This window comes from Psammomys obesus, unplaced genomic scaffold, assembly GCF_907164565.1.
Source record: "Psammomys obesus unplaced genomic scaffold, mPsaObe1.curated_primary_1811, whole genome shotgun sequence".
Taxonomy (NCBI): domain Eukaryota; kingdom Metazoa; phylum Chordata; class Mammalia; order Rodentia; family Muridae; genus Psammomys; species Psammomys obesus.
The window spans coordinates 5,549,272-5,562,021 of NW_026596101.1; the positions used below are offsets into that span (position 1 = coordinate 5,549,272).

The window sequence follows — 12,750 nt, forward strand, 5'->3', positions numbered from 1 at the left end:
AGGAACTCCCTCGTGACGCACCAGGAACTGGCCCATTGTCCCCCGCCCCATGGCCCGGCCCGGCCCGCCAGGCCCCGCGTTCGCCCGCCGGCCGCCCGGGATTGGCCTCGCGCGGGCCCGGCCTCGAGGGGCGCGGCCGGGGACCCCCTCCCGCTCTATAGGTCGCCGGGACCCCAAGGCCCCGCCCCGCCGCCGGGCCACGCCCTCTGGGCGGATCCCAGTCGGGTCCAGCTGGCGTGGCGAGCCTAGGTCGCTGCGGCTCTTTGGGGAAAGAACTTCCAACCAATGGAAGCGCGGCAAGGGAGCTCCTAGAGCCGGACACTGACGCGGCCCCAGACCCGCCCTAGCTCCGGTAAATGATGCCCCTGGGCGGAATGTTTCTTGGTATGAGGATAGATGGGAGAAAGCGCCTCCAGGTCTGGAGTGTAAGGGGTGAGAAAGTTAAGGCCCTTGAGACAAAGGTACCTGCGCATTTTTAGGAAAGGTTTTTAATTTGGTGGGAGTGAGACCCCATCTCTCTGGCTCAGACTGCCCGAAATGCCATCCAGTTTTTGTTGTTGTTTTCTGGAACGCCTTAACTTGGAAAAATCATTCATGATACTTACTATACTCCGAGAACCCAACCTATCTCAACAGGGCGAGGCGAGAGAACTATCTAAACATCTCTCCTGTTCTTCCCGTCTCCGCAGTGTAGGACAGCAGCAACTTTGGAAATGTAAGGCAGATTTGGAGTTTAAATCCTAACCCCTATAATTAAGAAGGTTAGATTTCATTTCTTAAGGCTTTCAACGCGCGGAGCGTCTGTAAATGTTTTTTGCCTTCCCTCAGTTTCACCTTGTGTCTATCAAACTTAAAAGGGGGAAGTAAACAAGTCACTAATCATCAAGGCAGTGATGGGGAGGATTTCAGTCAGTCTTAGCACATTCTTCTTCCATTTTCAGGGTCGTGGTAGCTCCTGCAATGTGATAGGGTACAAGAGAGCAGCTAGCAACAGTGAAGTTCTTTGGGTTAGCAGAGGGATTTTTGTTTGTTTTGAGAGACAAAGGCCCAAGCAGTATACAAAATAACAATAATTTTGAAAAATTAAAAAGTGACTGGGGTAATTTCTGGAAGTCCAGGTCATTTCAGCTCTAGAACCTTAACTATTAGATTCCATCTCCCAGCAGCTGACACAACTGACTGTGAGCATTAAATATGTGCTTTGTTTCCTCCTTAAGCTACTTTTGTGCAAAATTTAGGTTAAATTCATCTTGCACTCTAGTGAGCTGTCAACCACACTGATGACAATGCCTGTTCTCACATTACAGAGAAGCCCTAAAAAAAAAAAAAAAAAAGTCTAACAACGAGAGAAAACCAACTTATGAAAAATGCTTTTCATAGCACAACAGACATTAGGTGCAGGTAGAACAGGTTTTCAGGACACTATTATGTATTACTATCTTATCTTCATAGAAAACACTAAAAATGGAGTATCTGTGACTGGCCCTTTAGACTAGGACTTCTCAAATTGAATGTAGCTGATGAAGTTGAGACATCTGTATCAGATAATCCAGCCTTAAATATAAAAACAAAAAATTCTGAGAATCTCACTACCCAGCCCCAGTTGGCTCCAACTTGTGATCCTCCTACCTCAGCTTGCAAATGCTGAGATTACAGGTTTAAACCACCATACATAGCTTTAAAAAAAGAATAATAATAATAGGTTTTTCCAAATACATTCTCATAAGGGCATCACAGGATTGACATGAAAATGTCACTTTCATTTTAAGAACAGCTTTACTGTGCAGCTCCAAAGAGACAGCTGAGAATCCAGTGAGAATCTTGCCTGAGCAACCCTGCTAAGTTAGTTTCTGCAACCTGTTTCCGCAGCTGCAACATATTCCGTTTTGTTTTAAGATCAGAACAGTACTTATCACAAATTCTCATACACTCAAATAAAAGACTTGCAATAGTGGGCCCTGTTAATGAGATTTTATTTTGCATGAAGAAAATAAGAAACCGGTATGTTGCCAGGCAGAGGCAACTTTTATGTGGGTGAGGTCAAGACAATGTCTTGTGGACTGTTAATTTCTAAAACAAGTGACTTGACTTATTAAAAGTTAACTTTTTCAGCCAGCTGTGGTGGCACACACCTTTAATCCCAGCACTTCAGAATCAGAGGCAAGTAGATTCCTGTGAGTTAGAGGCAGCCTGGTCTTTTTTTTTTTTTTTAGATTTGTTTGTTTATTATTTACATGTACACCTGCATGCCATCATTCTAGACGGTTGTGAACAACTGCTGGGAAATGAACTCAGGACCTTTGGAAGAGCAGCTAGTATTCTTAACCTCTGAGCCAGCTCTCCAGCCCCGGCCTGATCTTTATAGGAAGTTCAGGTAATCAAACAGTGAAACTATGTCTCAAAAAAGTTAATTTACTAAACAACATATAACAGAGATGAGCAATTAAGGGCAGCACATACCTCAAGTTTTACTCAGGATGCTAAAGCTGAGGCCTGCCTTGACACCAAGACTATGACAAGCCTGAGCAGCACAGTGAGTCCACTGCTCCAAAATAAACAAGCAAAAGGCAGTGAGCTTCCTTCCTCTCCAGCAGTTCTAACTGCCATACCAAATGCTGCACCCACACATGTTGACCTTGTATGTACCATACCCCCAGCACTTTTTATTATTTATACTGCCACAAAGAGAAAACACCTTAATGTTCACTCTTTATGTGAACTGTGTCAAATGGTATAAGAGACAATAGCAATTTGAGTTTCTCTTTGCAGAATGGGAATAGAAGTTATAAAATTAGAAATAGTAATAAAACACAGAAACAAAATAACCCACTGGGTGGGACATATTGTGTAACAACTGAGGACAGACCACTGTTGCAGATGACTGGGGTGGGGAGAGCACAATAATGACCAACTGGCTGATGTTCTGCTTCCCATGTCAAAAGCGAAGATCAATGTCACTTGGTTCTCTCCTGGCCTCGCTTGTATTTTCTAAGTCTTCCAGGTTTCTCAAGCTGCTGAACCTACAGCAGCTACAAAGTGTTACATATTCTAAACAGCTTAGTCCCAAATTCCTAGTAGGAATGTTTCCTCAATGGATACAGAGTAAAACCGCCTGTAACTTGTGCCTTTCTAAGAATGTAAGCCTGTAGGTTTTAACAGTACTTCCTTCTAAGTTGTTGCATCTTTCTATAAACTAGCCCTTCACTACAATAAAACAAGTGGGGAAAAGTAAACATTTTTATATTTTCAAGTAGATGGCACATAAATCACTGTCACTAGGCGTGTGGGCACTGTGTGTCTGCTCTAGCTACTATCCACACTTCTAATCTGCCAGAATGGCTGTGAGTGGCTCTGTTAAAAATCCTCCTCATTGGAAAGCTGGGTCTTCAGCAACTCAACAGGGACACTACCAGTTAGTGACAAAGAAAAGAAAGCATCCCTAAGTGTCAAAGTGACACTCTTCACGATCAGGCTACATTAGCATGTTAAGCTGAGATCTCTTCCACACATCCCATCCTTTTACCAATGCATGATCTGTAAGGGCCAGCAAAAGGAGGCTGGGCTATCTTTCCTCCCTCCTGATTCGTGCAGGGAAATCTGCATTACCTAAGTGTGGTAATTCTATTTTAAAAGGAAATAATCCTGCAAATGGGATCTTCTGCTGTTACTATTGCTGCTGTAGATTAAAAGTCTACACTGCATTCTATCTTGAATGTCACTGACCTGTTTCTGTTTCCCTAACACCACCCAAAAAGCATCAATGACAAGGGTATCTACTCTTATTAACAGCTCAATTTTAAACATAAATGTGTGGAGGATATTTACCAACAGGAAACACCTGCCATGGGCTGCCAACTTGTAAAACAGCAAAGTTAAAGAAGTCTGTAAGGCCACTATTTGCATGACTATTTTCTTCCAAAGTCTTCTGACTCACAACTGTGCACTGTTGGAGGCAGAACATTCAGTTTTCGGTAAAATGTAAATGTGTAAAACAACAAACATGGTTTCCTCACAGTGGCACATTTTTAGAGTGAAGCACTTGGCCAGCAGGGTGTTACAGATTGGTACCTTCATACCTCATTTAGGTTCCACCCTTCAGACCTTCTGAGAGGTTTAATCACCAAATCAACCTGATTCAACTGTAGATGCAAAAGGAAGTCACTTTCTCAGTCAAAAATAAAGTTCACTAAAGCAGCCGTGGCCCAAAACACCCAATTTACTTATCACACTCAAAAAGACTAATTTGAGAAGTCTCTTTTTAGCTACATATGCATCATCCCAGCACTCATGAGGTTGAGGAAGGAGGATCCTGAGTTTGAGCCCAGCCCAGGCTACAAAGAAAAACCTTGTCTCAAAACAAACAATGCTTTGAGAAAATAAACTTTCCATTTTTGAACTAAGCTAAATGTGTACTTTGAATGTCTTCTCCAGCTCCATCCAGACTCACGTTCCTTGTTACTACCAATTTCACAAAATAGTAAATTCTTGTGATAGAAAAGCCAAATCATACACATTCTCACACACACACACACACACACACACAAATACAGAATGACAGTATGTGAAGAGAAAGACAGCCTAACTAACTTACTTAAACCATTTCTACAATGGCTTGCATTTTTAAAAAGATCAACACACCTTACAGTTCAGATGACAACATATTAGCAAAATGGGCCAAAGTCCTTACTCTAAAAATAGGGCTTTGAAAAAACAATGTTTATTTCTTCTTGTATATGCATGGTATACATACCTAATATGTATATTCCCATGAGAGTGTAGAGATGTACACTCTTGGACTCCAGAAGTTTATGTTGAGTATCTTCTGCAGTAATTTTCTACCTTATCTATTGAAGTAGCATCTCTCAGATGGACACAGATCTCACTGATTAAGCTAGTCTAGCTGGCCACCTTGATGCCCTGTGCCCCCGCCCCCCCCATAAACCAGGCTCTCCACTCCCGGGATTACTGGCAAGCCATCACACAGATGCTTGGCCAATCATCTACTGCTAAGGATTCCAACTCCAGTTTAGGAGGCAAGTGCTTTACCCAGTAAGCCCTCTCCTCAGCCCCAAAAACAGCATGTCTGAGCATTAAAAAATTTGCATTCTGAAGTAAACATGTCTTTGGATTTCTTAATTACAGCTTTGGTTTTTTAAGCTGGATGGGATGTAGCTCAGTAGTTGAGAACTTTCCTAGAATATGCAAGAATTCATATGCAAGAGTTCAGTTTCTGGCAGTATAAATTTTTAAAGTAAAGTGGATGATAAAACTCTTTACTAGCCCCTACCACCTGAAAGTCCAAAATATGGTAGTAGAGGAGAGAGGGTGTGGCTCAGTGGCATCAGAGTGCCTGCTTGTGCCACTACAATCTTCTCCCAGAAAGAGAGAGAAGGGAGGGGTCACAGTATCAATTCTGTAAACACTATAAAAGTTTATTTCTACTTCATCCCACCAACCTAATTCTTTGACAGCTGAGGTGACAACTTCTTTCCAGCACATGGTCTGTGGAGCCCTTTTCATAGTAATTATCTTTCCACTCCATTCCAAAGATCTGCATCTTTCATCATGATGCACATTTTAAGGCAAAATTGTCAATGCAACCCTCAAAATGCAAGTTTATTGAATAAAGCTGAGCAGTAAACAGACGAAAAATGCATCCACACCTAAATAAAAAAGTTACGTATTTACAAAGTTCAGTAACTGTTAGGTTTTCACATGCAGAGGTTATGCACAGGAAAATGTTCGTAGTAGCTTTTAGATATCCTGAAATGCAGGAAGCAATGGAAAGACACACAAACACATTAAGGTTTAGCTATAGGTTAATTAACAAAAACCTATGCAGTCCCCACGTAGTTACACATTCTGGTTCCAATCCCTCCTCTTAGGCACAGGCAAGTCGCCACATTCTTTAAAATGGTTCACAGTGACCATTAATTAGTCATATTGGGCTTCAGGAGCACGTTTAAATATCCCTTCATTCAAACCACCCATCCCATCCAGGAAGAGTGCAACATGCCTCCATGAATAAGAGAACTGTAAAGCCCAGATTCTACTCAATAAAAACGTGAATGGAGAAAACAAGTAGTGTTTGTGCAACACAGTGCAGTTTTTGTACAGAATATTTTAAGGCCATGGCAGTCTATAAATTAAAAGAACTTACTGTTTACTACACTCATAGTGCTCAACACATCTGAGTACGTACTGTCGACATGAATGCTGCTTAACAGGAGAGACAAATCACACACAGTGTGAGGCAACACACAAGCAGGTGTAACCACAGGCTTATCTACTACATCGGCATGAGTAACAGTTTGCAGGTGAACCGGTTTAATATGTCCCTTCATGTAGGTGGAGACCACTATGCTACAAAATATGTTCATTGTTACATTTTGTACGGCTGTATCATAGAAGCGAACAATAAAGAGCATGGGTTCCTCAGTGTGGCCAATCATTAAACAACCTGTAGGTGTTGCGCATGATTACATTAGATGAAGCAGGCAGGCCTAGAGTTGTCACAATCAAGAAGTCTAGTGGCACCAGTGAAAAGAGTGCCAAACCTTACATTGGTAAGAAAAAAATAAGAATTTGTTTTACAAGTATCCTTTGTGCTGAAAGTCAACTTCATGACTAGATATAAAAAGTCAGGAGTTAAGGGCATCATGCAGCACAGTGTGGGTGACTGGAGACAACGAACAGACATATGTTCACACAGAGTCAAGACATTCTTAACGGGTTTTATTACACTAGCTGGAATGCTCTAAATTCATGAAAGCTTTTGAAAAAATCTCCAATTCCCATCCCTTTAAAAAAGTATGTTAAAAGGGGGAAAAAAAAAAACTAGTGATCTGAACAGATACAAAAGAGCATGCTGTAACTCCTCCCATCTCCCCAAATGCTATCTGCTGACAAAGGAGTCTCAGAAAGCAGAATGTTTTTAAAATTCACCAGGTAGGAAGTCTCCAATGTAAGGAAGCCACTGTGCTGACCTGGTGCCTGTGTTAACTCTTGGCAGACCAATTATTCCTATGGTGTAAGTCTACATTTCACATGCATATGTGAGATGGGATAGACATTATGTTCACATCCCACAGAGTCAGGCTTAAAGTTTTTCTAAATACTGTGTGTGGCACTAGGAATTCCATGCTGCATCAAGTCAGTACCAGTAGAAGCTACTGGACTCTGTAATGAAATAGGTAGACATTTACTGGAAACCAATACAAAAATCTGGCCCAGAAAGACCAGACTTGTAATATGCAATTTTCTTAATTTAAGATGGTCAAAAATGTGGGTGTTTTTTTAAAAAGAAAGAAAGAAAGAAAGGCCTCAACACACTAGGCGTGTGTGGAGTCTTAGTGTGTGCTGACTCCATCATGACAACTCCAGCTGACTGTTAGGAAGGGTAGAGAGACACATCTTCAGCGGTGCACATGAGAAATAAACTCTGAAAAAGGCAAGTTCTTGGGTTGGGAAGGACCATGTTCTGGGAAGTACTTCAGAGGAACGACAGTAGTTCTAGGATTATAGCCAAGAAGAACTGGAAGATTCAGAAGATGCCTCAGCTTCTCCGGGATTTTGAGTGTTGAATAAGCCACTGAAGTGTGATATCTAAAGATAGGGAGAGTGAGAGTTAAGAAATCAGCATTAAGAAACTAAACACACAGACAATAATGTCTTTAAATGACATTAATGAACTTTAAATGTTCAAGGTTCTAGGTCTCTTCTGCATCTGTACTCCGTTACCTGAGTTCCGAGAGGGCGACGTGAGAAATGACCAGATATATGAAGTTGGTACTCTAATACTTACTGCCTTTCAAATCAGGAACTAAACACAAATTTCCAGGAAGGCAAAAATATGAAAGAAACTCTCTGACCTCAAGAAATTTGTAACTATAATAATAAAGATAAAAGTAATCATTTGGGCTTTGATGTCACTCGGAGACTGGCTTTCAAAGGAAACCACAAAAGCAAAATGCCTCTGCAGGCATGCTTCACGACACAAGGAAGGACTGCTAAGACGTGGCTCAGGCACAAGGAAAACAGGGTTACCACTCACTCTGACACCTAGACCAGAGCTTCATAACCTTGTCCTTGGTGGATCTGGGGCTGAATAATTCCCTTTCATGAGGTGAACCTTCCTGTACCCCACAATGTTTTAGAGCCTCCATGACCTTTAGAACTAGGTGCCATTATCACCCCAGTACCACTATGACAACAAAATGTCTATAGACATGTCTCTTGGAAGTTTTGTATTAAGCCATAAAGAACAAAATTATGCCATTTGCATGCTTACACACACACACACACACACACACACACACACCATAAAAGTAGAGACTAGGGAACTACTTGGGGAAGAGTAAGCCCAGCAGGAATAGGGAGGGGACAAATAGGAGGAAGGAATGTGTATAAAGTAAAATTTTCATGCATGCAACTGTCAAAATGAAACCCATTATTTTGCACTAAAAATTAATTTAAAAACATTGTCTCCTAGGAAGCACACATATTTGAAAACCACTAAGCTAAAGTGGGGCTAACAAGTTAGAACTTTATTGTCAAGTCAACAGGAAACTACTAGAGAATCTGAAACAGGGAAGCTATGTTAGCTTATTTTAGCAAGATAACAAGTGCAACAGAACAAGGTGGAGGGCTGCAGCACACAGATGGACTCAGCTCAACTAGACAGGACAGAAAAGAATGAAAACCTGAAACAATCCAAGTACAGTATATAGAGGAGCTGAGGAAGATGGACCACTGGGAGGACTTCATGTGTGACTACAGGGATGGGTAAGAAACAGTCTTCTGGCCTGAATGAGAATGTGAGTAAAACACTGTCTTAGGCTTATGTAGCCCTGGCTAGCCTCAAATTAACAGAGTCCTACCTGCCTCTGCCTCCCAAGTGCCAGAATTAAAGGCATGTGCCACCATGGCCAGGCACAACTGGTTTGCTCCGCAAGTGGTTCCCATCTCCAGTTCTGGAGGATTTGACAAGAGGCATCTTAGTTCTAAAGATCTGAAGAAGAGAATCACCTAACAAGGAATCAACACACAGTCAAAGCTACAGCAGCTAAGGCAAGCCAGGAAAAGCCCACAGACTAAGAAAGGAGCTAAGTCACAACAGTGAATTACTGTCCTGAGTTCTGTAAAATGTATAACTACCTTGAGGCAATGTGAGAATACACTAGATGTAGCTCTCTATCCTCCAAACTTGAAACTGAAATTCAGTCTTCCATTTTCCAAGCTAACACACATTATAGAAATTGTGAACCACACATATCAAGTACAAAAATTAACAAAAGTGACCATTCACAGTTGGGAAAACAATGATGTAATGTTGAAAACAATGCTGAAACAAATCTTTTACATCTTTTACTACAGCAGTGTGAAATCAGAGGGGAAAAAGTAAGCCTAAAGTAAAATGACCACATTTTCATAATTAAGAAAGTTAAAAATAAAAAAGGAGAAATCTTTCTTTTTTCCACAGCCACCGGACAGAAGGTAAGATCCCAAAGACAGGTAAGTCCTTAAAACGAGACAGAAATGCAGAAGGAAGAGAAGATACTCTAGAGTCACAGGAATTAACACTCTCTTTTACGTGGTTTCAAAACACATACCCTCAGATCCAGACACCTTCCCTGCCACATGAAGGGGACAGTAAAACAAACAAAATCATGCACACTCAAATACTATTTGGAACAATTAAATTTACATTTTTGGGACAATAATATTTTAGAAAACTGAAAATTAACTTCTTGATAACCCAGGAAGCTAAATCCATTTAGTTGGCAGTTATATTTCTTGTTCCAAGTATACAGGCATTCTGATTCCTATAATGCTCAGTTTGAATCTAGCTGAAGGACAGTGGTTTCCTTAGCCTCGGCATACTGCGTAGGAAGCACTGAAGATTACACACGATACTGCTCCCTAGCGAGCCTCGAACACTTAACAGCTCTCACCACCACTGCAAAATATATCCCTTCGAGCCTTGAATAAATGAACCAAAGAATGCCTTTCTCTCATCTCCCCATCCCCACCCCTCTCATTAATACAGGGCCCAGCTACCAAGTCATAGCTGACCTAACAGTCACCATGTAGTCCAGGCAGGCCTCAAACTCACAGCAGTCTTCCTTTCTCCGCTTCCCAAAAGCTGAGACTACAGGTATCCACCATCATAGCCCGCTGACCGATTTTTGTTCCTTTACAAAATTATCTGGCTAGTTCTTGACAGTAATGAAAGATTATTTTTCTTCCCAAATTTTTCAGTTTCTAATTTAGGAAATATTAAAGAATATTTAAAGAAGTAGTAAGTTTTCTACCCCTTCCAATTATGAGAACAAAAAGAAAATTGCTACATGTCTCCTAGCATAACAATGCCTCTATTAAAAATATGAAGCATATATTAAAAAGAAAGAAAAAAAAAAACACCAACTAACAATGTCCCCACTCACATACAGCACAGGCAAAAGCATGGAGTCTTTCCCTGTAGCACTCATTTCTTCCAAAAACACCAGCCATTTCTTACCTATATTATCCTTTTCTTTGCAAGAAATTGAATAGCAGCAAATTTCTCTATCCTGAATAGCAGACAGGTTCCTATAAAAAAAGAATTGGTAAAAATTGATGGCAGCTGTCATACTTATCCCTCTTTACTCAGTTTCACTTATTTTCATTACTATACAAAAGAATATTTTTCCACTAATAAAATTCTAGATTTACTTCTCTGGTCAGTCCAATCTATCTAAGAACATGGTCCGATCATTATTGGAAAACGTAATTATCCTTACAAAGCAGAGGGCAGTGTATAATATACAAACAAGCTTTTCAACATTATTCTTCTTAGGACCTACATTTTTTCAATTAGCTGTTTCTCATCCAAGGCATTTGGAAGATCTCTCTTGTTTCCAAGTACTAGTACCTTTAAAAAGAAAAGATTATGGGTAAGTCTTATGTACAAAAAGGTCACAGAACATACTGTAGTATCTAAATACACCAAACTGCTTTCATGTCAGTATATGCCTTAATCTTAAAGCGCACCTGAGTAGTAATAAATGAATAAAAGCACATTTGAGTAACTAACAGCTAATCTTACTTATGAATTTATCCTGGTATTGCATAACACCTACCATAAACACAACCTCAATTCAGCCCATGGCCAACTTGTATTTAAAGTAGTCTAAGATATCTAGGAGCTGAGAAATGGTTCAGTGGGGAAAGGCTGATGACCTGAGCTCAATCCCTAGAATTCACATGGTAGAAAGGGTGAAAGGATTCCCAAAAACTGTGGGACCTCCAAACATAAGCTATGGCAGCACATATGTATGTCTAATGGCTTAATCCATAGCACTAAATAAAAATTTCTAGGGCTAAGACATACATTCTCAGATTTCTTAGAAAGTCAATCAAATGCAAATATGGAGATTCAGCTGATTTCTTTCTAGCTTTTCTTTCAGCAACACCATGAGCACATGATCTAGAATCAACTGACATCCTGAATATCAAGCCAGTCAATATTCTAACAAGAAGGGGGAAGAAGCTCAAATGTTCCACCCCAGCTGAGGACCTAGCTCAGCTAACAGCTTCCAGAGGAGAGAGTCAGCTTTCTTTAAACATGTGGCCCTGATAAACTGACCATGCTCTAATGGATGGTCACACACCCATGAGAAGATGGCAACATAAACTGGATTCAATGGATCATAAAAAATCCTTTTAAAGGGGGAACAAAATAGGGTGAGGGTGGACTTAGAAGAAGTTAGGGGGAGGAGTGGATGGGAAATATGAACAAATACATTGTATGAAGACCAGGTATGGTAGCCCATGCCTAAAATTCCAGCACTCTAGAAGCAGAGGCAGAGGCAGACAGATCACTCACTGAGGCCAGCTTGGTATACATAGTAAGACCTTTTCTAAACAAACACGAACACGAACACACAAATGATATTCTCATAGGAACTGATACAAATATCATAGCAAACAGGAAACAAAAGGGTGACAATTGCAAAGAGCACTTCCCTTGAGAGCAACTATGTTCACAGTTCAGCTCTGTCTTCAATCTCTAAAATCCTTCCTTCCCTGCATGTTGTTTACTATGCTGGCCTAACCTAAGCACTATTCTATCTCAGGACTACAAAAAGAGCTTCCTAAAACCATTTACATCATCACAGCCCCGTCTTTTCCACTTCAATTTTTCTACAACTGTTACCAGTGATGTATTTAAATCCTAAATCCAACCCAAGGGCTATCCAAGTAATCTTGTATGTGTGGCCCTCTAGTGACCCAGCTGTAGCTTAGCATGCCATTCAAACTAGCATCTCCCTGTGCTCCAGAGACTGCTTCCTACAACCAAAGGCCTGTGCCTGGAACCCTTCCCTACCAACCATCACATCCTTCACATTCCTGAATGTCCTTCAGACCTCCATTCATACTTTACTTGATCAGAGAACCTTCTACCTTCACCTACAGCTCCAGCAAATCTTAGAAGCCCATCTGTCTTCATACTGATTACCAGAGCTGCACTGTTAAATGCTCCACCTCAATCCATGTTTCCCCCTGGCATACAGTGTCCCTAGCAATTTCTGACCATCACCATAACCCCAGAACTGAGCACTGCTCTCACCACACAGTTTGATGGCTATCTGGCTGTGACATCTATATATAGTACATATCCAGAATCCAGCAGACACTGGGCAAAGGTGACCCTAGTTTTTAAGAACACACTCAAGATTTGTGAATACTGCCCCTCATGCCAGATCTTTA

The 12,750-nt window shown here is 41.0% G+C and overlaps 1 protein-coding gene across 1 annotated transcript in view; it reads right to left on the reverse strand.

Annotated features, from left to right (window-relative positions):
- Positions 1-5,588: 5,588 nt before the first annotated feature.
- The window catches only part of Arl8b (ADP ribosylation factor like GTPase 8B), a 38,353-nt gene continuing 31,191 nt past the window's right edge, over positions 5,589-12,750 (reverse strand). Inside the window, exons 5-7 of the mRNA XM_055628600.1 lie at positions 10,845-10,912; positions 10,520-10,590; positions 5,589-7,605 (exon numbers count right to left, since the gene is read on the reverse strand). Of these exons, the coding sequence (XP_055484575.1) occupies positions 7,556-7,605; positions 10,520-10,590; positions 10,845-10,912 (189 nt within the window). The 3' untranslated portion in view covers positions 5,589-7,555. The remainder of the gene's footprint in view (positions 7,606-10,519; positions 10,591-10,844; positions 10,913-12,750) is intronic.